General features: G+C 34.7%; 1 protein-coding gene and 1 long non-coding RNA gene across 2 annotated transcripts; one reads left to right on the forward strand and one right to left on the reverse strand.

The window, feature by feature from the left end:
- Positions 1–77: 77 nt before the first annotated feature.
- On the reverse strand, positions 78–14,406 carry pnoca (prepronociceptin a). Its single transcript, XM_051132900.1, has 3 exons — positions 14,304–14,406; positions 5,698–5,850; positions 78–2,475 (listed from the first exon to the last, which is right to left on the reverse strand). Exons 2-3 carry the CDS (start codon positions 5,818–5,820, stop codon positions 1,885–1,887), a joined length of 714 nt encoding a protein of 237 aa, XP_050988857.1. The 5' UTR covers positions 5,821–5,850; positions 14,304–14,406; the 3' UTR covers positions 78–1,884.
- On the forward strand, positions 4,011–27,089 carry LOC127179447 (uncharacterized). Its single transcript, XR_007829524.1, has 3 exons — positions 4,011–4,131; positions 8,233–8,289; positions 26,929–27,089. It is a non-coding gene; the product is annotated as an uncharacterized LOC127179447 (long non-coding RNA).
- The last annotated feature ends 286 nt before the right edge of the window (positions 27,090–27,375 follow it).

Here is a 27,375-nt window from a genome sequence, read left to right on the forward strand (position 1 = left end):
TTTTGAGAACGACATCCAAATTTGTGATGAACAAAATACTTCAGGACACACAATCATTTGCTGCATGACAAGCCACAGAAAATAGTAAACTATTTTATTGACATAGTTCAGTTACTATGTACAGTTCATTTAGTGAACATCATGATTTTTATCATTAGAATAAAGGGAAAAGCATGACTCTGCAATGTTTGCATAAATACATCATTTCATCTGCACAAATACAAATTAACTTTGTCAGTTTCAAAACATATAGAAATAAAATTAAAGCTTTTGGTTTCCCACTGTTAGATGAGGATGCAAACTCTCTGTGCATGATGTGCATCTATGTGCATGACAGAATTTGTTATGTTTGTATAGGCATATTACAGTGATTAGTCTTTGCTGGAATGGCTTATGCGAAATCTGGCGTTATTTACTTTTTTGGGAGAGAGTAAACACAGATTAGCTTTTCTAAATTCCCTTAAAGGAATAGTTCAGCCAAAAATGAAAATTTATCAGTTACTCATGCTCATATCATTCTGACCCCATTTTATTTAATTTCGTGCTTAAAACATAAAAGCAGACATTGAGCAGATTGTTAAAGCTGCTTTTTAACCAGCGAAAATGTCATGGCAATTAATATGTTTTGGTGAACTGGTGGCTAATTTGTATGATTTTGTACCATCTCATTCATAATGGTTATGTTTAGGGGTGGATATTGTTTTTTTTCCTTAAAAAATTAACATTTATGTTGTACAAATTCATATGAAATTGCCACTTCATTAAATAATTACATTTTCTATGAGATCGGGTTGTCTTTTCCATACAGTGTAAGCAGATTGGGATTTATGTGGTGCATTATGCTTCAAAAATTACAAAAAGTGGCATAAATAATAGTCCATATGACTTGTGCACTATATTCCAAAGTTTATAAAGCCACATGATAGATGTGAGCTAAGATGTGAGCTATAAAACTGCAGTGTAACACGAGATTTAAAAGCAAAAATTAGGTTTGATTGCACAGGGTAAGGTTAAAAACCTAAACTTTAGTCTGTCACATGCTTTCGTTTGACTTTAATGCTAATTTATGTTCCATTTGGAGCTGAAAATGACAAAAGTGTGAGTGTGTCAAGACACTTTTTTCATTTTTGGTGAGCTATTCCTTTAATAATTCTATTTAGCCTGTAATTACCTCTCAATTTGACATCCCCGCTGAAAAAAACAATAGAACCATCACAGGAAATTCTAATGGTTTCCACTATAAATACCATCAACTTTTAACCATTAAAACCATTAAAAATGATTTTCTGTAGTGTGTTTTGGGACATATTCCATTTGGATTGATTGGTTTTAACAAGCCAACAATAGAAGGTGGCCAATAACCAATAGAGACCAACAGGGTCCATTACAGGCTTCATTAAAACCAATACAAATCCCATTATAACCAGTAAAACCATTACTAATTTTGTGATGGTGTCTATTGGTTTTTTCATCAGGGAATATTCCACCTCAAATTAAAGTATTTGCTATGAAGATTTCATCATGGGAACTCTCATTGACCAATAGGTGGCAGTGTCGTAGAAGAGATGAATTTAGGACGCCAACGTTTTCGAATGGTCTTTGCACAATATATAATTAAACTGCAGGGGCCAACATTACAATACCAATCATCTAATGCAACATATAGATGTCTCAAATCGAATCTGAAGAGTTTTCTTCAAACTTCAAACTAATATTGTTTATTGTAAGCTTGTTTGACACAGATCAGATGCTTCATTGAGTAAATGCACATCTAACCCTGTGGCACTATGAGAGCTTTTTGTGTTTGAGGAGAACGGGGCATGATTTTGAATGAGCATAACAAATGGTTTGCTGGGTAAGTTTATTCGCTTCAAAGGTCAAAGCTTACTCATTCTGTTGGGTGACATCAGCAGACATACTATTAAACTCGCTAGCTCGAGTACTCATGCCCAAATACTGCTTGAGGAACTCGCTAAAGCGCTTCTGGTTGTTCCACTTGCGGGCGGATTTGCGAACACCTATGAAACCCCCATATCTCTTTTGCAAAGACCTTCCAGGATCCATGAACTTCCTGTAGCCATACTTGTTTTTGAGGAAGCCTCCAAAGCGTTTGATTAGGTGGACGGCAGCCTCTTCCTCATCGCCTTCCATCTCCCTGTTTCCGTCTCGCTCTTCCTCTGATTCCTGTGCTGACTGTACTTGCAGGAACTTGTAATTTTTACTGAGCTGCATGTCTTGGTCCTGATCATCCATTCCCAAGGCCCGTGTTATGTGGTCGAATCTCTGGAGGGTTTCAGAATACTGCTCATCATCCTGGTCCACAGGCAGAGAGGTGTCCGCTTCCTCATCTGCTCTTTTCAGCATGCCATTGCCGACCGATAGCAAGGCCTTTGGGTTTTGCTCCACAATGGTCCTGCGACACATCTCCCAGGTGTCGCCTGGAGAAAGTTTACCATGACACTCCACCAGACACACCTGAATGAAAGACCGACACAAAGACACAGGTTACACTGTCAGCATCTTCATGCTTTAGGCCTAATAGAGTCACACTGTATTAAATCACAATATAAAAATGTGTAGAATGTTTTGTAACTTTATCTTCAACACAATCCTTTATACTTCATCTGGTCATGGCTGCTTTAAGCTGGTTTCCCAATCCTAGCCAAATAAGTGGTTAGATAGTTTTAGCTGGTCGTCCAGCCCAGTCTAACCAGTTGAAAAGTGCCCCGAATAAACCAATAAAACTAGTCAAAAAAGCTGACCAGACCAGGAGACCACCTATGACCAGCTTAGGCTGATTTTAGCTGTTTCTTTATTCTAGCGGAGTATCCACCTTTTACTTCAACGTCAAAGTACCCTGGTGAAAAAAACAGCATATGTTGGTAGGTAGGTTTTGATGCTGGTTTAAGCTGGTCCATTGCTGGTTTATGCTGGTCCTTTGCTGGTCATTTTGCTGGTCAAGGACCAGCATGAACCAGCAAAGGACCAGCATAAACCAGCATCAAAACCTACCTAACCAGCATTCCAGCATCAAAACATACCTACCAGCATATGCTGTTTTTTTCACCAGGGTAAGCCTATGGGTGAGACTTCCGGTTCATTAGTCACGACAGGGAAATAACGAGAAGAAACAACAAGCAGTAAAAGATAAAACTGTTTGCACTACAAACCAGTGTGTTCATAATTAAGATAATACATTAAAATAATATGGTAAGACACCAATTTGCAATATCAAGCGACAAAACGCGCTGTTATACCTGGATGCAGATAAGACCGGAAGCCAGATCAGTACAATTTACAAACAGCTGCGCCCAGTTTTATGGAAAAATAGGTTGGATAGCAAAGTAAGTTAAAGTGAAATTAGAATTGATCCTGTTTATCCTCCTAATAGTAATTTTTGCTTACTTGAGAATTTTTTTTTTTTAAAATGTTAATAAAATAATTTTCGACCACTTCTGTTGTTTTTTAAACACTTCGTTATGTTTTTTAAAACTAGTTTAAGAAACGCTGATTGGACGTGCGTATTGACCACTGATCTATATATATGTTCTCTATTATAGATCAGTGGTATTGACCCTTTTCACAAGCCTGTTATGAGGCGTTTTAACGGTCATCATCATCATAAATCCTTTAAACTTTTTTATATTTTGATTTTTAAAAATATGTATGTGCATTTATAACACTATACTTTGTATTATATCAGCTTTTCATCAAGTTACAAAAAAAACTAGTTAACGCTATGCGAGGGTGTTTCTAATGCCGAGTCTATGGGAGAGACGGTAAATTTGACATTGTTTTCTCTTCTGACTGCTGATATCAGTCTCTCTCAATTTTTTTCCTTTGATTGAAAGTCGTAAAAACACTCTCGTGTAGTTTTTATTTTGCTATTTGAGCAAATGGGAATGCAAAATATATGTTTGTGGTACTCTCCCATTCACTTCCACGACTCGTTTTGCACGTTACAAGTGAATCATTGAATCATCGATTGAACCGATTCGTTCAAAACGCTGATTCGATCAGTAAGAAAACAGAGGTAACGGCAACGGTCGATCTCGTTTGGCTTTCTGTGGAATTATTTTCTTTGGAGGAAGAAAAATAGACCAGTGTAACCGGAAATATAGTATGTAAAATGTAAGTTACCCATTGTTGCTTAATTTTTAACCTTTTGTTGAACATATGAAAGAAATATCACACTCTGAATCGCTGTTTGGTTTTGGACTAACGTTGTTCTCTTGATCGTGGATATTGCTAATTAGATAGTTTTATCTTTAAGTGACGTTATACTGAACCATAGATTGTTTTTTTTTCTGAAAAATGAATTTGATGAGAATTTAAGTAGCATCTAGGAACTAAAGTCACGACTATCTCGTATTAAAATGCGAGGAGCTTGAGCGGTTTCTTGTAATCCGCTTGAATCAATTAACCCTTTTAAATTAAAAGTTTAGTTTCGAGGGAGTTGGTTAGTTATCAGAAAAGGGGAAGGATATATCTGTTCATTCATGCTGAAAAATGATAAGAACACCTCAGGGAGAGAGCCTGCGTTATGGAGGGCTACTCGGGCCCATCAGTTTCCGTAAGCAGCCTTGCCGAATAGATGTTATTGTGTTTCTACTTAATTACACAACAAGATAACTGAATCACCCCAGCTGTTTTGAGTCAAAGGGCCATCTTTAACCAAATTAGCACTTCTGCCCCCTCAAATGCGTGTTATTGACATGAATCAGAGAGTATGTCCTCCTTCTCGGAGCTATAATCAGCTGCACAACACAACCACATTCCACTGTTATGATCATTATAATTATGTCGACTAATGGCGAGTCTCAGGGAAATTCGATACAATTGAGGCCACAGGTCTTGGACAGTATGGAAAATTAAATAAGATTAACGAAGCTGTAGAAGATCTGTGCACTGTAATATATAAAACTAGACATTTTGTAAAGAAAATGAAAGTTCTGCTTGCCTGTGACTGTTGTGGGTGGTTTTTCATATTCATTTAGTTGAAGTTAACATAACCAAAACCATTTTTAATGTTACAAAAGATGTCTATTTCAGATAAATGCTGTTCTTCTGAGCTTTCTATTCATCAGAGAAACCTAAAAAAATAAATGTTTTTTGAGCAGCAAATCATTTGAATGATTTCTGAAGGATCATGTGACTGGAGTAATGATGGTAAAAATTCAGCTTTAAAATCACAGGAATAAATTACATTTTAAAATATATTAAAGTAGAAAACAGTTATTTTAAATAGTAAAAATATTTCAAAATGTTACAGTTTTTGCTGTGCTTTGTATCAAATAAATGCAGGCTTGGTGAGCAGAAGAGGCTTCTGTAAAAAACATAAAAAATCTTTCTGTTCAAATTGAATTGAATTGTTGATATAAGAACATAAAGCTATAAAATTACTATGGCTGGCATAATCAGTATATTCAGTTTGAGAATTTAATACAAATATTTGAGCTCATAACTCTCTGATAGTTGGCACAATCTGAGCACAATCTGTGATGTTGAGATCTCTTCTCAAAAGACATTATTGTCTTTTTGTTGTTTTGTTTTTTTCCAGGGATAAAATTGAGAAGCTATGCAGAAGTCTTCAGTTGCACTTCATTTAATCTCAGTGCTGTATAGACGATATATATAAGGAGATCTCATATGTGATATTCTTTCCTATGTGAAGTGATGGACACTGTAGGGAATTACCAAATTGTTGAAGGCATATTCATTAGGCAGTTTTTGGCTGCAGAAGAGGCAATCCTTCTGGCAGTCACACCACGCTGGGTTACACAGTCCAAGCAACAGTAGCGTCCACAGTGGAGTCTTCATCACGCAGTGTGTTAACGGCTGGAGTGCAGTCTGTAGAGAGGATAGAGACAGAGATGATGGTGTGAGAAAGAAAGTAGGTTACGATTCCTGGAAGTAAGTCTGACCACAGCAGTATGTGCAGACAATAGTTCAATGTATTAGTAATAACAAAATATTTCTGGAATTCTTCTGATTGGTCAAGTGCAACATCATTAGCCGTCTTTGTGACTCAAGTCTAAAATTGTAAATGGCTATGATTTCTTCAGTGTTATGTAAACATATTTAAAAGCTTGAGGTCTGGAAGTTTATATTTTTGAAAGAAGGCTTTTTTACTCACTAAGGCTTCATTTATTTAGTCAGAAGTCAAGTAAAAGCAGTAATATTGTGATGTTATTGCAATTTTAAAATATATGCACTAACAGTCAAGAGTTTTTAAACAGTAAGGATTTAAATATGTTTTTTTTTTTTTTTTACAATTTAAAATTATCTATTTAAATATATATTTAAAATGTAATTTATTCCTGTGAACAAATCTAAATTTTAGCATTATTACTCCAGTCTTCAGTGTCACATGATCCTTCAAAAATCATTATAAAATCATTATTTAAATTCATCAAAAGTAATGATAAAGACATTTATGATGTTTAAAAAGATTTCTATTTCAGATAAATGCTTTTCTTTTGAACTTTTTATTCATCAAAAAAACTGAAAAAATTCTACACAGCTGTTTTCAACATAGTAACAATAATAAATGTTTTCAGATCAGCAAATCAGAATATTAGAATGATTTCTAAAGGATCATGTGACTAATGCATCATTTTGTGAGTAATGATGCTAAAAATTATGGAAAAAAATTTGGCTTTGAAATCACAGGGAATAAATTACATTTTTAAAATATATTCAAATATATTTAAAATATATTCAGTCATTTATTTTAAATAATAGAAATTGCTGTACTTTGGATCAAATAAATGCAGGCTTGGTGAGTAGACATAACTTCTTTAAAAAGCATTAAAAATCTTACTGTTCAAAAATGTTTGACTGGCAGTGTATATTTTTTGTTATTTCAATATATTTTATAATGTAAGTTATTCCTGTGATTGCAAAGCTGAATTTTCAGCTTCATTACAACATTTTTTATTATTATAATATATTATTATAATATATATATTGTCACTTGATCAATTTAATGCATTCTTCCTAAATAAAAGTATGCATTTCTTGCAAAATAAATGTGTTAAAGGACTGACCACAAACTTGAACGGTACTGTACAGTAAGCATAAAACCATTGATATATTACTAGAAGCTCAAGAATATCCAGTTAAAAAAAATGGAATCATCGTTTAGAAGAAATAAGAACCAGAAAAGTACTGACTGAGCCTAGAAAAAAATTAAAATAGAGCTAAATATGTTACCTAGAAAACGGTTGATAGCAGATTAAACGTAATTTATTGTAAATGAATGTTGTTTTATTGTTTATTTATTGCTGGGCGACTTATTTTTTATGTGTAATGGGCTGTTTTTCTTTGTGGGAGCTGTAAGCTAGTCTAAGATAAATTCATTGAATAAAATAATTTGAACTCAGTTCAATATTTAACATCCTTTTATTTGTTTATTTGGCAAGTAGCTGTGTAATGAGCAGTGTACAGTCATTATTGCACAATAGACTCCTTCAGAGTGAGATTATTTGCGATAATGACTGTCTGAATGTCATCCCTTACATAATCTAAGCTTATATTTGGTCAAAAAAAAGTGTCCTATGACGTTAACTAACCATATTTAAAGGTACTTTTTGAATGTATTTGAGTCAGGCCTAGCATTTGCCAGTACTTCATTAGCGAAACTCATCATCTGTAGTAATTGAAGCTAGAATTAGTGCTTGTGGCGTAATGGGAGCAGAATGGAGAAGAGGAGGAGGATTTGAGCCGCCGTGATGCACGCTGGTTAAGCAGTCTTAGTCACCACATTAGTCCAAACAATAGAAAGGTCTATAAAGCGCTTCAATCCTTTTCATGCCAAGGCTTTAAGAATAATAACCTTATTCTGTGGCTGCCTTGTCAGGCAAATAAAGAACCCATGAATGTACGTTTCAGCATTGACGGTTGGCCGGTGACATGCTGCCCGCCAAACCGTCGGTTGTTTAGTTGCTTCAAAAGCAACTTGAAGATAAATCAATTTCACCTGCATTACACTTGTACTGAAGGTGTCACCAGGAACAAAAGCAAAGGTGTAAGTCACGGAGAATCGATAGGCACCCCTCGAGTGAGTTTTATTGAATTCAGTCACTGTACGAGTAACAGACAAGGAAAGACACATAATTATAAGTGTGTGAGTGAATTACGCACAACTTTATGCAGGGTGGAACAAACTGGATATTGATTTTTGTCGCTCCCTTTAGTTAATGAATTTATTTATTTATTTATTTTTCTCAGGAACTACAAGATGACGTACCTAAATGGATTCGGGCCAGGGTGCAGCATTGTTTAGAGGTGATATTTCAAGTGGGGATTGTTTGTCACAACTACAGTTTTTCCTTTTCAGCAGTTATTTTTTCTGGTTGAAGTTTCTCATTTAAATTTAGATTACCAGTATGCTTTCTGTGCACCTCAGGTGCCTCAGACTTTCTTTGTGTTTGTACAGACCCATACATACATGTGGGATGCAGAGCTTGGCAGGCCTTCAAGATTTAATTAACTAACTCAATTATGTAATAAAAAAGACTTAATCAAGATAGACACAGTGATTTTAACTTTTGACCTTTGGAATTATCTCATATACTCAAAGGAAAGAACAATCTCTCATTGAATAAGTGGGAGGAAATTGGCACACTTTGAGAAACTGTGCATTTTATATCATAAGAAAGCTTTTCTGTTTTGAAAAGGAAAGACATCAGTGCTTCATAATCTGTCCTACAGTAGCAAAACATTTATTGATTTTTTTTTTTTTTTTCATATTGTTTAATGCCATCTTTAAATTGCATCTGATGTGGCATTTTTACCACAACAATAATTATTTACACAAATAGTTTAATGCTGGGCGGAGGTTGTATAAATGCATTTGCTCAGAAATTTTATGAAATTAATGTTTTAAATATGAAATAATTGAAACATATGAGCCTACACTACCAGTCAAAAGTTTTTGAACAGTAAGAGTTTCATTTATTTATTTTTCAAAGATGTCTCTTCTGCTCACCTGCATTTATTTGATCCAAAGTACAGCAAAAACAGTAAAATTGTGAAATATTTTTACTATATAAAAGAACTGTTTTCTCTTTGAATATGTTTCGAAATGTAATTTATTCCTGTGATTTCAGTGCTGATTTTTTTAGCATCATTTCTCCAGCCACAAATCATTCTAATATTCTGATTTGCTGCTCTAAAAAAAAAACAGCAACAACATGTATTATGTTAAAAACAGCTAAGTAGAATTTTTTTTCAGGTTTCTTTGATGAATAGAAAGTTCAGAAGAAAAAAAACAACAAAAATTATACTGACTCCAAGCTTTTGAATGGTCTAGTGTATAATGTTACAAAATCTTTTTATTTCAGATACATTCTGATCTTTGGATCTTTCTAGTCATCAAATTAATTAATTTAAAAAAATGTACTCTAATGTTTTAAATATTGCTAATAATACAAAAAAATTCTTGAGCAACAAATCAGCATATTAGAATGTTTTCTGAATGGTCATGTTTCATTGAAGACTGGAGTAATGATGCTGAAAATTTAGATTTGATCGCAGGAATAAATTAAATGTTAAAATATTTTCAAATAGAAAACCATTATTTTAAACAGTAAAAATATTTTAAAATTTTACTGTATTAATTTTATTTTAATTTTACTTGTATATTTTTTTTAATTTTACTTATTTTAATTTTGCTGTATTTTGGATTAAATAAATGCAGGCTTGGAGAGCAGGAGAGACTTCTTTAAAAGAAACATAAAAAATCTTGACTGGTAGTGTATTTGCCTCAGTTTAAAAAAAGTGCACTTTATTTCTTGTAATTGTGACTTAACTTCTCATAATCACATTTCATTTCAGTTCAAACTTTATCTCACCATTGCTTTTTTCAAAATGTCCTTTTATATCACAGAATTGCACTTCAATTTCTTGTTATTGTGACTTTTTCATAATTGCAACTTTATAGTACAAAACGTTACTATTTCTCAGAACTGGGACTTAATATTGTACTATGTATTTTTTTTTCACATTTGCCAGTTTTTCTGTGAATATTTGTTATATTTGTAGCAATAGCCAACAATTATCGATTTTTCGTTTATGCCAAAAATCATTAGGATATTAAGTAAAGATCATGTTCCATTAAGATATTTTGTAAATTTCTTACTGTAAATATATCAAAGCCTAATTTTTGATTAGTAATATGCATTGCTAAGAACTTCATTTGGACAACTTTAATGGCCATTTTCTCAATATTTAGATTTTTTTGCACCCTCAGATTCCAGGTTTTCAAATAGTTGTATCTCGGCCAAATATTGTCCTATCACAACAAGCCATATTTCAATGGAATGCTTTTTTATTCAGCTTTCAGACAATTTATAAATCTCAGTTTTGAAAAACCTTTATGACTGGTTTTGTGGGCCAGGGTCAGAAATTAAATAAATATTCTATTATGACAACAACAATGTTTTCGGCTGCTCTGCTACTGTATTTTTTTTACATTTACAGAAGAAAAGCAGCATCAGATACTCAGGTGGATCAGAGCAGCATATTTTAGTATGGCTTTCATGCAGTTTTGCATTTTTATGCAGAAACCTTAACTAAGTGTTCACTTAACTTATACATTTCAGTATGTCCTGTTTTCATAATTGAATCCACCTTCCATTGTCAGATTCTTTTTCATGTTCCGATCAGATAAAATGAGATAAGACTCTGCAAACTGCTTTTTAATGAGTACAATGAAGCATTTCTGTCATTGCCCATAAATATCATGATGGGAAAAGACAGACACTGTCCAGTAAACAAAGCAAGTGGAAAGAATTCCATGTTCTGCTTCATTTCCCGTCTCCATCACCAGTCACTGCGGTTGTGGAGATATTGTCCATCATTTCAAACATGTTATCTCCCGAGATTTCAAATGTACGCCAAACACGGTTGGCTAAAACACTCAATGGCTCAATTAAACTCCAGAGGTAAATGGGACTGGTTTCGCACAGCTCATTTCTCAATCAGACGCATCATAATCAAAGTTAAATACTGGAGGGGTTTTCAGTGGTGGAGACGGGCAGCTCGCTGCCCTGTTTAATTAGACCAGAATTGTGCAACTGCAGATGAAAAGCTTTAAGAAATTGCTGCAAATACATTATTTCAATGACATTTCTAGGGCCGTAAAGTAAAGAAATAGTTGAATATGATCATAATTGGCTGGCCGATAGGGTGGAGACTATATGAAGCTAACTGCTGTACCTGGTTTGGATTAATGACGTCAATTTCCTTCAAGCATGACGCATTAGATCAATTTGAAAAGAAGAAATCAATGGCCATTAATACCAATCCACTATTAACCCTAAGAGCCTTTAGTATCCAATAGTTGATGTGTAAAAGTGTCATTATTATTGGCTATAAACATAGTGAATGTCAATGAAATGACCAGTGATGGAACAACGCCCATGAGGAACATTTTATTGCTTATACGTTGCACCTAAATAGCAATGGTGAGTCTCAGTTAGGCTTCACTTAAGAGTCATGTGTTTCTCCTTAAATTCCTTAGGAGAAATAAAAAGGAGACAAAATAGAGCTCAAAAATGAAGGTGGATAACAGTGCAGCTGTAAATCGGTTGTAGACGAATATGATCTCTAATGTTTGATTGCAACTTTGATCTCTTCTGAAACAATTAAAACCTCAAATCAGTGCCAAACACAAAGATTGACAGCTTCACCTGTATGTCTCGATAGGGCCGCCGCAGCCCATGAAGGTCAAAGCCAAATTGTAGGTGTATGTGTGTGCGGACACACACATACACCTACAAACTCAATAGCAGATAAATGCAATGCAAAATTGGCCCAATAGCCACAACTGTTACTTTGATGGTACGTAATCAGTGGCTGGCATGGAAGGATTCACCACACTTAAACACAGCCGTCAAGACGGGCTTTGCATTGACGCCCATGACATAAGGATAGATTATCTAATCAAACAGCCTAAGGTTGTTTTCATGCTTGTGATGTGAAAGTAATTGTTTCATCTGCCGTATTGAAGGCAGTTGTTAAACTGACGTTAAGGGCAGAGAAAGTCCTTGATAAAATATTATTAAGGATTTAACTCCACCTGCAGTGCAGTCCTTCACATCAATGCATTTTAACAGTGCTTTTCATAGTCCAGCATCAAATAGACACGTTAGTCTGAAAAAAAAAAAAAAATTAATAATTGTATTAAAAGAATGAAGCATAAATCTGAGTCACATCACACTCTGCTGTACTGCACTGCACATCCCTCTTTAAAGAATGCTTGCTTTCTCAGCATTCAGCACCTAATGTCCTTCATATTTTGAGTTGGAGTCTAACAAAAAAGGAATATATATATATATATAATATATGTGTATATATTTAATTCAAATGATTTTTTAAAAGAATTCAAAGTTTTTTAATTGAAACAAATTTTAAACTTCTTTATAGTTTAGCCAATATGTGCTTCAGTATGTGTTAGATCACTGAATTATATATCAATTTTTAAATATTTCCATGCATTAATTGTGATTATGTTGATATATTTTACTTTTATGCTTCTGATTATGTTTTCTGTGCATCAGGATATTTAAAGCAAGGACAGCTAATCAGGAGTCAATTTCACAGTGGCTAAAATTGTGCCATGAGTTTTGGATGAGCCGATACATTTGCCTCAGGGCCAGAAATAATCTGACTATTCTTAGATTCTGCAAATATCTTATCTGCACTTCACCTCAATGAGTTTTGTATCATACTTGTGAAAAATTGCTATTAATTATCATGTGGATTTTTCTTTACATAAGCTTTTAAAAGAGGAGGCAATTGTCGTCATTGTTAATCCCTTAAATATAATGTTCTTATATAACATACAGCATAAAAGGAATCAATATGACCCTGGACCATAAAACCAGTCTTAAGTAGCACGAGTATATTTGTTGCAATAGCCAACCATACATTGGGTATATGGGTCAAAATTATCAATTTTTCTTTTATGCCAGAAATCATTAGTATATTAAGCAAAAGTTCCATAAAGATATTTTGTAAATTTCCTACTGTAAATATATCAAAAGTTACATTTTGATTAGTAATATGCATTGCTAAGAACTTCATTTGGACAACTTTAAAGGCGATTTCTCAATATTTAGATTTTTTTGCACCCTCAGATTCCAGATTTTTTTAAACAGTTGTATCTACGTCCTATCCTTACAAACCATACATCAGTGGAAAGCTTATTTATTCAGCTTTCAGATGGTCCAGGGTCACCAATAGCTTTTAGCCCTGTTCAAAACACTTCTTTTTTTGAGTTTTAGAGCATCCAGGTCCCTTTTTTTTATAGTCATAGCCACAATTTTTGCAAACTCAGCTCTGACCTTTTCAGTGGCACTCTGTGATACAGAACAAGTTAAGTATGAAATTATCTCAGTGCAACATCGAAAAGTTACATTCTCGGTTATCCAAGACAGATGCACCACAATGTTTAAGTCTAGTTCATTATGACCTTGAAATCAATGAACAATTATGTGCCACTCTTTAGTTTCAAAACCTGTGCACTAAATCCAAACTAACTCTAGCAGGTTTAAGACATTTATAGGCACTCGCTGGAGATAGTTGAAAATTGCATTGTAATGGTCCATGAATGGAGCAGTTGCCAGGCATTTTGTGCACTAAATGTCAGCTCCTTTTCTAAAATATTTCACAATACTGTCAATATTCTTCCCAGCTGAATGAAACACCCCAGAGTACAGTAAATTTCTCCCTAAAATTAAATGGAGTGTATAGTAGCCAGGATTTTGCCTTGTAAAGAAATGCATTGATTTCACTACGTATCAATCGATGACACTATTATGAGAGCAAAGTGAAAAATACGTCCCTGTCATTCACATAAATAGGTTTCAGAAGATGTATAACAGCCATAAACCATCATTTTATACATCATTTAATGCTTCGTGTCAGTTAATTATGTGAAAAAATATAAAACTTCTTGCATGTGGTCAATTATGAATTTACAAGATAGTTACTTAGCTTAAGGTATTCTGCAAACAGTTACGAGAAAGTTCACAATTCTCAGTTACACCCCATGTCTTTCACAACTTGTATGACTTTCTTTCAAAAGAGGATATAACACAGAAAAAAAATATTTCATATACAGGTTTGGATGGACATGAGGGTGATTAAATGAGTGAACTATCCTTTTAAGTTTAATGAAAAAACAATTGTATTGCACACTCAAAATTAAAAAAAAATCAGCAAACAGATTTGTGCAAAGTTATCTGAGTAAATTGATGTGAGTCTAAAGTGTTTCTCCCCTTCTGTCAGCCTACCTGAGCTGTGTGCGGTTCAGGCACCTGTCCTGAGCAGATCTGCTGAAACTGAAGGCGGCTATATTCTCCTATCGCCTGCTTCTGTTTGTTTCCTAAGAGGATGCTGTTGCTCGGTCGTCTTATAGAGACACACCCCTCCCTGTGGTCCAACCCCTAACCCCCTGTTTTACAAGTGTGTGTGTGTGCGAGAGTAAAATGAGAGAGAGAGAGTGAGAGAGAGGACATGGGAGAAGACTGTCTTACGTATTGGGATGGGTGGACGTCAAGACTTATCTTCTACGTCAAGGATTGCAGTCTCTCAGAACAAACTAGAAAACTAAAAATACAAGCAGTCATATTCCCAGAATACTCACACAGTCATTCACAGTGTGTCCTCTGTCCATTCATCCTCTGATGAAGTGATGTTGCTTTGAGAGCTTTGTGCAAAAAGCGTGACTATTGGCATTGCAATGGATTAAACTTCAATTTGTGCTGTTTTCAATATCTCACTCGCAACCTAAAAGTTAAAATGAATATTGATCAAGCAATAAAAACTTTAAATTATGAATTTAATGGTAAACCATGGAAATTAGGGAGGCTAAACCAAACATCCTGAAAGACAAACCCAAAGAAAAGAAAATGTTTTATTGTTCATAGGTTGGTCTTGTAAAAGATTTTCAAAGTTGGAAATAAAACAGATAATTGAAGTCTATTTTAAAATTTCACATTTAAAGTGTCCCTATTATGCCTTTTTCAAGGTTCCTAATATTGTTTTGAGAGTCCCCTACAATATTGCATGCAAGGTCAAAAAATGCTTTCATTTTCTCAAAATATGCTTTTAATATCACCTCATGTTCCAATGATTCAAAGTTGATTCGTTCGAAGCAGTTCAAAGATCCAGTCTGTTGTGATTGGTCTGTTGCGTAGAGCGTGTCGGAAACGGCCACTGCCATAGTAACGTATTTTGAACGCTTGAAAGAACTTCCATACGTACAGGTTGTGATTTAGTGGAGCCAGCTGGTTCAAATAAACTTGGTAGTGAGGTAGAAATTATGGAAATGTGTTACCTCATGACGTGTAGCCGTCACAGAAGTGGGATTCGAATTACTAATGACTCTTTTAAGCTGTTCAGAGTCAATTCTTTATTTTGAGAGACAATAAATTTATTTATCATGCACTTTCGGCTTTACAACTTTGCAGATCATTTACATTCACTGCATTAAAAGGCAATATTGGAAATGATTGGGGACACTTTAATTGAATGTGTTACTTTTCATTTGAGAAATTTGATAGAAATTGAGTGGAAATTGATACGCTACCATTTTTCTGTATAGCTAGTTGCTTTTATTCTAATACATTTTATTTGAATCTTTAAGTTCATATTCTTGGCCGATCTAAATATCATTATGAAACTCTAGATAATACGCATGAGATAAAGTTTTTTGTAGGATAAAAAGTAAAGCATTTGTTTTCAATTTAGTTATATTTCTATAAAGGTGAAACAACTGAGATTTTAAAGTTTTTTTTCTGTAATTTTTTTTTTCTGTAAGAGTTTGAGAAGTTTTATCTAATGTTTTTATATAACAGTTAAAAAACACTTGAACACTTTCACAGAAGAGACTGACAGAAAGTGCATACAATATAAAGAGTTATAAAAATCCAATTTGGAGTGTTTTTAAATTCTTTCTGTTGTCCAGTCATACTAATTTACTATTAATTTTAGATTAATGTCAATTTCAGAAGAAATGCTTGCATTCAAACCAACCTGATCTGATGACAAAAACGTACCTGTGGGAACCTTTTCGCAAGACACAAAATATGTACCGGCATGTACATTTTGTGACATATTCAATATGAAATACCCACTTAGTGGTGCTGAAAGAGTCTTTTTTTTTCCCTGGAACAGATGAACGTATATATGGTACGTTTTATGTGACGTTGGTTTTGTACATGTCACCGCGGTTCTGACTTGAAATGTCCTTTGAATGGCGCTATAACACTAATGCTTTGTGATGTTTTAAAATAACATACCATTTGCACTAAACCTAAACCTACCCGATAGTGTGAACAAAAGCGAATGTGATGTAAAAACACAATCGCAAGCATGTCGTTTTAGCTTGTTTTTCGATCTCTCATCTTTCAGCTCATCATGAGTCATGTTTTTCACAGGATTCGTACCCAAGAATTCCACATTCTAAGTCCAATTCCATGCCGGCTGAGCTGCTGCGCAAACTTGTTATGTCCGGAAAGCAAAACATATGGAGCTATAATCATAACTGTGTACGAAAATGCTTACAAGTGCTCACTATTTTACCACCTCTAGTTTGTGTTGGAAACTGCAGTGATATGTACTTATTGGTGTATGTATTTCACGCCTTGTGAAAAAGTTCCCAAAGGTACGTTTTAGTCATGAGATTTTCATGTTTAGCGTCAAACAGGCATCTAGAAATCCATATTCCATCTAACAGGGAATATTCTCAGAACTTTGGCTAAGGTTCTCTCAAAATTTTAAACAGAGCTTTTTCCAGTAACTTTAATGGAATGTTCATTAGTTGGAAATTCATGTAACATTTTATTAGTTGTTACTTATTTCAGAATGTTCAGAGACCATTCAAAAGTAGCGTTGACGCAATGTTTGCAAAGTAATAAAATGGAATGTTCTCTTAAAGGAGAAGTCTACTTCCAGAACAAAAATGTACAGATAATGTACTCACCCCCTTGTCATCCAAGATGTTCATGTCTTTCTTTCTTCAGTTGTAAAGAAATTGTTTTTTAAGGAAAACATTTCAGGATTTTTCTCCATATAATGGACTGCTATGGTGCCCCGAGTTTGAACTTCCAAAAGTTTAAATGCATTAAAATTATATATATATATACTGGGTCGGTACTTCGGCAGTGATGTAGGATGATTTTTAAATGATTTTTAAAGTTGAGGGAGAAAATACGATACTGTCTTGAACCAGAATACACAGAGTTCAGGCAGAGCAAGACAAGACGAGCGTTTGAGATTAAAAAGTATTTAAATTGTATTTTTTAAAAATGAAAATAACCGATCGTTTAACCCTTCTTCCTTGGCTGGGATCGTTTACAACCGCATTTGGGATCGTTTGAAGCCACATTTAAACTGCATTTTGGAAGTTCAAATTCAGGGCACCATAGCACTCCATTATATGGAGAAAAATCCTGAAATATTTTCCTCAAAAACATAATTTCTTTACGACTACATAATCTTGACTCGAGGACCTTTCCCGATCCCACCCCCCATCTCTCTCCCACTTCACTTCCTGTCAATTCTGATCTGTCTTGTCATAATAAAGGCTAAAAATACCAAAAAAATAGATCTAAAAAAAAAAAAAAGAAATACCATTTTCATAACTTAATGGGAACATTAGCAAAAAATTCTTAGAACATATTTTTGGTAGCTGGGGCTATACTAAACACAAGATTCCCTGAACACGTCCTGTAAAAATCAATCTTTAAGACATCTCAATTATTGAGTACCGACAGTCACACCAGTGAGGTGAGAAATTCACAGCACTCAGAGTCAGAACATGTCTGACGATGAGTGTGTGTTTTCACACAAAGTAGCCCATAGATAAATGTGCCTGATGGATAGCGAAAGCTCCTTTGCATAGTCTCACAATGAATGGCAGTTTTAAAATAAAACTATTTCATGGCGATGAAACAAAATCCAAAATCCAGTGTAAGGACTTGAAAGCGTTGAGATTGCTTTTCTAGTGGAGAGCCGCTTGTGAATTGAAACCCAGTCTTGTCTGGCAAGTCCAAAACAGCCAAATCAGAACAGGCCAGTACTCTGTCTACAGGTGAAGGGACCAGAAAATTGGCCCTCCTAGCTGTGGGCTCCACAGTTGCTTAAGCCAGATCTTATAAAGTGAGTTTAAACAGTCATGTGTTTGTCCTTGGGCAGATATATAGAAAGCCTCTGATTATGGTGATGGTCAAAACAGCCTCTCGCTGAGATGACCATCTCGTGATGCTAACAAGGGCTTCTGGCCCAAATGATGTATCATTGTAGCTCTCAGCTGGATGGCATGGAGGAGGAGATCTGATAAGTGTGTTACAGGATGAGTTGTGTTCGCTCATCTGGCTGCAGCGTGTCACCATGCTGAGGAAATGGGTCCAGAGAAGAAACTCATGCTGAGAGAGCAGAAAGCATTTTGTGAGATATTCTAGGGATCAGCTCTAGGGTGAATCTGCCATGGGTAGAATTGTTAGTTTGCATCTGCACTGGTTGCTGATTATTGTGCTATGGACTCGGGGCATGATGCGTGGAAGATAAAATGTGCATATTACAGAAGTCTAAGTGCCATGCGATGCAGTGGAAAAACAAAGAAAAGCCTTTAAAAGAATCCCCCAGCAGAATATCCATCATGATTTAACGTTTTAATGGCACCTTCTACGATTAATGGTAGAAAAATAATGAATTTTTAGTAAAAGGAGGTGTTTAACCACCTTTTTAAAAAATGTTTATTGTCAACTTCAGTGTGCCAAATTCCTACATATAAACACACGTATGTATCTATGTATCATGGGTGTTTCCTTCAAGGAGGCAAGGGAGGCAGTGTCTCTTCAAAATAGTGGATGAGAAAAAAATTTGTAGTATAAAAATAAAACGTCAGTATTACAAAATATAACATTTAAAAAGTGTATAAATTACTTGTTTTTCCAAAGAAACATTGTCCAAAAGTGACACCAGCACGTAAAGTTACAGCGGGACTCTCTCGCTTCCCCTTAGCCCATTGAGCTTTAACAGACCCCCTAAAGCATGCTGTAAGTTTGGTGTGGGGTAATTGAGAATGAATGGGGAAAAAGTCATTGCTATATGATTGGACATGACTGGTTATGTTCGGCTGTGATTGGTTCACGCGATAAATCCCGCCTCTTGTGTTCGTGCCCGTTTAGTGTTTACTAATCAGTCTGAATTAACAATATAATAGCGTTTATGGGAAGGCTAATTAAAAAAAGTAATTAAAACACGCACACACTTAGATATAACCACATTGTTACGTCAAAATAAGACTTCAAATGTCATGAAAATATGATCTATGGGAGTTTTTAGTGAGTAATCAGCTTGGTGAAATTTAAAGTAAATCTCAGTGTCTGTGATGATGGGTGGAAATAATGTGAGAAAGCTAAATTTTATGTTTTTGGTAATTAAACTAAATAATTAAACAAATACGTTGAATATGAAGTTAGTAAATTATGGCAAAATGACATTGTATGATTTTATTTGTTTAATACATACACAGGCTCAAATGACCAGTTTTGAAGGGGTCATCGGACGCCCATTTTCCACAAGTTGATATGATTCTTTAGGGTCTTAATGAAAAGTCTATAATATACTTGGTTAAAAATTCTCAATGGTTTTACCTTGTCAAAATGAGCTCTGCAAAAATCATGTCATTCTGGTCGAGGCTGCTTTAAATGCAGATGAGCTCTGCTAGCCCCACCCTCTCTTGTCTCTGTGGAGAGACGAGCCTGTTTACTTAAGCCGCGTTTAGCTGCTAAACTTGCTAACTAGCACATTATTAGGAAAGGCGATCGCAAAGATTCATAATTTTAATTTTCAAGATAGTAGTTTACCACCAATATCTAAAAGTCTCACAACAACAACAAAAAAACAAAACATTTGGGATTTGTGCCTCTAGTGCTTTTAAAAAAAGTAATGAGATCCCAAAGTGTAAAACATTCATAGAATCACAACAAAACATTCACTTGTTGATGAAGGCAGTGTGCTTTGTTAGCTCTGTCAATTTCATAATGATATTACAAACTTGTATCTAAAGACTCAATCAGCCATTTTGTTGATTCAACTCTGGGAATGTCAGAACTGTGCAATTTCAGAAACCCTCCCAAAGGTCCTTGTACAGCTGGATTTCCTTCCTGGCATCATCAGCTTGATTGTAAAGCGAACATTTCCGAGTTGAGTCAACCAAAATCAGAGTCACTGATAAGAATGCATTACAACAATGAATGCAATCAATCAAGGCCCCAAGAAATCCCCAGTATCATTAAAAGCATGAGAGAGAACAGAGATGTATCATATGCAATCAGTTTGATTAATAGAGATGCGCCGCACTGCTAGAATCCCTCGGGATTGGCTCTATGTGGCGTTAACAGATTACTTTATATTTTTCTACTTCTTAGAAGAGATAAAGATGCACTGAAAGTTTTATGGGGTTTTAAAACAAATAAAGAAGTTAAACTAGAACCTAACAAGTCTGCATGTGCACACAATAATAAATCAAAAACAGTTCAAATTAGCTCTTTGAAATACCTGGAACTATTTCAGCAAGTGGGATTCCTATTGCACAAATGCTCAATGAACAATGAACATTTGGTTCAGATTTATGTGCATTTGAAGTAATTTCTCCATTTGAAGTTGTTCTTTTGTTAATTCATGGAAAATCACTATAACTGCATAGCGTACTTCAGAAATAATAGATGCAAATGAATCATCTTCAGAATAATTTTTCTGGAAATTATCCATGCGTTTCATATTTAGATGATGTTATTTGTGGAATCAGATAAATTTGTCTTTGAGTGTCTAGACCTGCTATTTTTAGGATGCTGGAATGCAATGGAACTATTAGAAAGTTCAAGACAGCTCTAATTTGCCCTTGTCACTTAGCATAGCCAAAGTATAACAACGTCATATCAATTTCTATCGCCAAGGGCGAACTGCAGAAGAGTAAAATGGTTTTGGAGTGGTTGTCAATCAAAGAGTACGAGCGTCATGTTGAAACTTAATTGAAAAATTCATCTCATGATATTTATGTAGGGTGCCATTGCCAAAGGGCATTTGCAGCATCTTAAAGAAGCCGACAAATTAAAAACATTGTTTAGGTATTAATTGTCACACAGTTCCTCAGTTAAGAAAAATAGGATCAGTTATGCTTGCCACAGCTTAAGCTTACTCGCTGTTTAACAAAACATGTTTTCCAACATGAGAGTAAATAGTTGTACTATGTGGTCAAACATTAAATCCTCATCCCCATGGGCATATTAAGTCCATACACAGGACATTCTGACCAAATCAACCGTTGTGCACTTACACAGGAAAGTGACCATGTTGATGGTTAATGACCATGCTTAGTGCTTTAGAAACTGAGAGACCGTGAGAGCTGGAGATCGGGGCAACAGCATGTGCGCTAAAGCCGGCTCCAGACGGAAGGCTAACATTGGTTGACTTGCGCTTTGCACTAAACAGGCTGCCACCAGCAGGCATTAGACGGCTACTCGCTGTGATTCACCACAGCAAACTGCATCAGAATACATTACCAGCTGATTATTTCATCACTGCTCAATAAACAGATGGGGTTACAGTATATTTGGACTCTACATGGCCTTAGAGTGGCTACTGACTCACCAGACTGACTAATAAATCCTTATTGTACAAGCGTTCCAATACGTAAATGTTTTAAAATATAAAAAATCCAGCAAAAATTTGCCATTAAAAAGTTTCCAAAAAGGGGGTTTTGCAGTGATGATATAGAATAACCATTTTAGTTTTCTAAAAGAACCACTCAGTGAACACTTTCTTGTAGTGTAAACAACATTGTAATGATCTGTAGAATCTTATTCTACTATGAAAAACCTTTCATGCAATTGAAAGGTTCTATGGATGTTTAAGTTTTTCACAGAACCATAGATGTCAATAAAGAACCTTTTTTTTTAATGAGCAATATTAAACGTTTTAATATTAATTTAAATTTTAATGGCTATATATCGGCACAGCCTTGATTCGGCTGTATGTAATCACAGTGTGCCGATATGCAGCCATATTGCCCGGCTACAAGTGTGATATTGCGTTTATACAATAATTTGACGGCACAAATAAGTAAATGCCAAAGAAACAACAATGGATTGTCTTTAAAAACCCTCTTTTGTGTGAACTATTTCTTTCCGCCGTGGATTTGAATCTCAATTTGATGGTTTAACAGCTGAACCCAAGCCTCCATTACTAATTCGAAAATGTGACTTTAGAACTAGTAACAAAGGAATGTTGAGTTGCTTCACTGAAAGCTTATTGATTTCCTGTATTAAAAGCTCACTTTATTAAAGTATTATGAGATAGATTAAGTGAGTGTGATTACCTGCATCTGATAGAGCATTCATTCTTCAGATCAATATCATCAATCTTCACAATTAAACATTAGTTTGAATGTCCGCTGAGGAAAGTGATATCTTTTATTTTTATTTTATCCTTTTATTTGTTAAGGGTGATTTCCGATGACAGTGCTGCTCAGTGCATTTGTTGGCTGCATCTTACAAAGTGTCATTGAAAGTAAAAACAACTTCCTTGATGACCTCATCTAATGTCAGAACTGTGTAACTAAAATCACCACCACGAGCACACACCATTTCCCAATACTAAGGAAAGTAATAGTATTAAATGCCAATATTTTTATTTGAAATATTACTTATTCATTAATTATATTGAATAAACAACAGCAACAACAGACATAACAGAAGTTGCTAGGCAAGTACGCAAGGAAGCGTTCTAATGCACAGCATTACAATTACATATAATATAATGTGATGAGTTTTGCCCTCAGCCTGAAGAGGTTGCTCTGGAACAAATAATAGATTAATGAGACCAATTTAATCAATAATTGACCTGTCAATGTGACAAATTACTGTCAATATTTTTGCAAAACCCCTAAGCCTGAAAAACTCTTAAAACTACATTCTGTGACACAAATCAGCATTATTTGTAAAACTGTAGTGGATTTGGGTATCGGTCATGACACTCGCTGTGAGAAATACCACAAGTGGAGTAATACAAACAGTGAAATGGTTAGAGCTCTGTTATCACTAGAATATCGCACTCCTCTCAGCCAATCAGATTCAAGGACCAGAAAGAACTGTGAATATAAAACTTGGTTTGTAGCATTGGTTGCTGATTATTGTGCAAAAATGATGGCAGACATTGATGGCGACTGCCAAGATGCTGCTATGCAGTTGCTAGTAGTGTCACAAAATACTGGATTTTCTAAATTCGATATGGTATCTTGGAAAACATTGATGTTTGATACTATTTTTGATACCACAGAGAAAAACTGTAAAAAATACCATAAAATATTGCATGTTTGGTCTCATTGTATGAAAAGAAGCCACAACAGTTAACAAAAGGAAGTTATTTCAAACACTCGATTGATGTTATAAAGTGAATTTGGAGTAAAAAATATGTTGTTAACTGTGTATTTTATTGGGCAACGGGTTTATAAATGCTTCTCATTACACTGGTGTGTGTAAACTTGCTGTCAGAGAGAAGAGAGAGTGGGAAAATGTCACTTTAGAATATTTCAGTATAGAAAAATGTATGTTTTTGACAACACTACAGTCTTAAAAATAAAGGTTCTTTATTGGCATCAATGATTCTATGAAGAACCTTGAACATCCATGGAACCTTTCATATGCAGAAAAGGTTCTTTATAGTTGATAAAGGTTTTTTAGATTTTTTAAATGTTCTTCAAAATGGTTCTTTAAGGAACTGTTCACTGAAAGGTTCTTTGGGGAACCAAAAATGTGTCTTCTAAGGCATCACTGCAAAAACACCATTTTGGAACGAGTGTAGTTACTTGGGTGTTATTTTTAGGGTAGTTGCTATGAAATTCCTTGTGGTTGTTATGGGGTTTATGGGTAGTTTTTATTGTTTTGGGTGCTTGCTTGGTGGTTTCTTACACAAAAGAACACTCCTCTTTGGTCTTTAGATCTCTCTCAAGTCCCAACTTTTTAGTGTGTCAGTGGGATTTGTTGATCTGTTTTATCATCTACCAGTTAAAATCATAATTCTGAATTCTTGGAAAAGTAATAACACACCTCCCCTGTAATAAACTGCACAATTCAAGCTTGCAAAACAGAGCAGGCTGAATTACAAGCCATAGGTTTAATACTTGGGGTTAGGGGTTTTGCAAAAATATTGACGTTTGCCTTAGTAAACACTGTTAAATAAAAGGTAATTTGTCACATTGACAGGTCGTTTATTGATTAAATTGCACAAAATGACATGATCTGTGTACAGATGTTGTCAATCTAAACATTTATGAAATTACCTGAAGGCAGTAAAGTACTCATTTAATTAATCATACGACGTCACAGCAGACTGTTGTCAACAGATGATACATCATGGAAGGCAGCCATACTCATTGCCGAAACAAAATTTCCTTGAAAATGAATCACTATTGTGCAACAAAAGCACACACTTATGTAGTCAGAGAGCGTTTCTGCCAAATGAATGTCTATGATGTTCAGCGTTCTGCCTGTAGGAGCCAAAACAGATGCTGCCAGACATGTGAGGAGAACTCGAGGTTTAGTTAGACCACGTTTTTGAGATCTTTTATGTGTGCTCTGGAGACAAAGTTGTAGCTGAATTTATTCTTTAGTAGAATTTAAGTATTTCGTTTCTTATTTTGACACATTTTGAAATGTTTACCTAGCATTAGGTCGTAATATTTAGCATTTATTTATTATTTTTAATGCATCGTATTGATTCTGCAAGCAGAATGTAAATGTATAAACACTGTAAATTAATGCATTCATTTGACGGTCAAGCCATGACAAATCCCTTTCATTATTTCAGTCATTTTAGCCGCTAATTAAATAGTCATTAGGAGTTGCAGCTCATTTATGATTACCCTGAGGAGGAATGACAGAGAGACTTTGAAGGCTCCAGGCTATATTTAAAGAAAACAGCAATAAACTAAGTCAATTATTTTCTTTTTTCCAGTTTAGTGCACGGTGAAACACACTAGAATGTATCAACACGAATATCATCATTAGTTTAGTTCATTTGACGATTTTGATTTGCATTTAATAATGCTGTGACTATAAGAAACACTTTGCCAAGCTCTGCGATGCTGTAATTATAACAGTAAACGAGCAATTATATTTTTTATGTGTGTTTCCCCGTAATCCAGTGTGAAAGGATGCGGAAACACTGGGGTTTGGAACATTGCGAAGATAAGTAGCTTATCTCTCTTTCTGCAGGTGTTTGAGACTGCGATCCAATCAGGGAATTTCAAAAGGAATTCATTGACTCTTGAACTCTTGTAGATCCAGTATGTTTGTGAGAAAATAAAAGGCATTCAATCTTTTTTGGATCCTCTAATATGGCAGGCAGTCATTTCGGTGTGAGTAAAGATGTCTAGCATGAGAATGTAACTTAATTCCTTTAATCGAGGTATGTGTGAAAAGAATTGGTGCTACATTTGCTTATATTTTGACAGGATTGTTGAATGAGTTATTCTGAAAGGAATGGTATCTACTTAGTGGATACGGTGCAGCATTGCTCTCTGCCTACAATTTCCTTTACAGATTATTAGATGACCTTATCACTTGCATGTTTTATTCAGCAAGTGTGCTTATCATCTTAAACAAAAATGTTTATTTTGCATTTTAATCCAATTTATGTAAACACCTTAACTCTTGGCAGTCCAGTCAAGCAGTGAATAAAGAAAATTGTTGTGATTGATATTAATTTAATTTGCTAGTTAATTTGATTATTTATATATATATATATTACTCATATTCCATTGTGGTGTGGACTATTGGGTACTGGTTAACATGGTTCATTTAACCCTAACCAGCAAATAGTCCACCAATCCATCATTCTGATTCTGAGGGCAAAAAAAAAAAAAAAAAAAAAAAAAACAACTAAACATTTTTTCTCTATTTAGAAGTAACTGTGTATTCTGACTAAATCTTGTAATTAAAGATTTTTGTTTACAACATAATATAATATTGGTAACACTTTACAATAAGGTTAATTAGTTAACATTAGTTAACTACATTAGTTAACAATACTTCTACAGCATTTATTAATCTTGGTTAATGTTAATTTCAGGATTTACTAATGCATTATTAAAATCACAAGTTGTGTTTGTTAACGTTAGTTAATGGACTGTGAACTAACATGAGCATGACTCAACAACTGTATTTTTTATTAACTAACATTAACAAAGATTAATAAATAGTGTAATAAATGTTCATTGTTCAATCGTATTAGTTAATACATTAACTAATGTTAACAAATGACGCCTTATTGTAAAGTGTTACCTATATATTTTACATTTTTATCATATATCATATTTACATTTATTTTATATTTTTCTAAATATCACATTTCATCATACTATAGTAGATGTTTTACTAGTGAATGATAATTTATTTATTTTATTATTCAAAAAGCAGGGCTCTTTAAAGCATGAAATGAACTGCTTTTTCCCTGTCTGCTGCATTGATGTTTTTATGGGATGTCAAAATGTTTTCCTGCAGCTCCAGAGTGATTAATCACATGGATTTTACAGCTCAGTTGATTGGCTTAAAAAGGGTCAGTATCAATAAACAAGCACCCATGAACATGCATAATATTAATAGCCGAAGTAGTAAGAGTATTGTGCTGTTCAATACGATTTTAAGATTTTTTACAATGTCTTTATGGAAATACTCGACGTTGGGCATGCATCATGGTACTCATGTGCATCAGAGACTGAAATTGTTGAATAAAGTCATTATATTAGTTTTCTTTGCGCACAAAAAGTATTCTTGTAGCTTTATAATATTACGGTTAAACCACTGATGTCACATGACCTATTTTAACAATGTCCTTACTACCTTTCAGGGTCTTGAACGTGTCAGTTGCAGTGCTGTCTATGCAGGGTCTCTGACGGACCGATGGCGATTTAACATGTTGAAATGGGCAAACTGCCGCTGACATGAGCCTGATGTTAGCCTGACGAAGGACAACGAGTGGAACACACCAAACAAACTGGCCCGAAGTTGACCAACGGCTGACCATTAGCTTGGTATGAACAAAGATTCACATATAATGTACTCACCCCCTTGTCATCCAAGATGTTCATGTCTTTCTTTCTTCAGTCGTAAAGAGAAAAACATTTCAGCATTTTTCTCCATATAATGGACTGGTATGGTGCCCTGATTTTGAACTTGAACAAATACAATTGGAGTTCTTTGACATACCCTAACTGTCATGAACCATGAATCGTTTGTAACCGCATTTGATATGGTTTAAAGCCACATTTAAACTGCATTTTAGAAGTTCAAATAT

The sequence above is a fragment of the Labeo rohita genome, chromosome 17 (assembly GCF_022985175.1).
Source record: "Labeo rohita strain BAU-BD-2019 chromosome 17, IGBB_LRoh.1.0, whole genome shotgun sequence".
Classification (NCBI taxonomy): domain Eukaryota; kingdom Metazoa; phylum Chordata; class Actinopteri; order Cypriniformes; family Cyprinidae; genus Labeo; species Labeo rohita.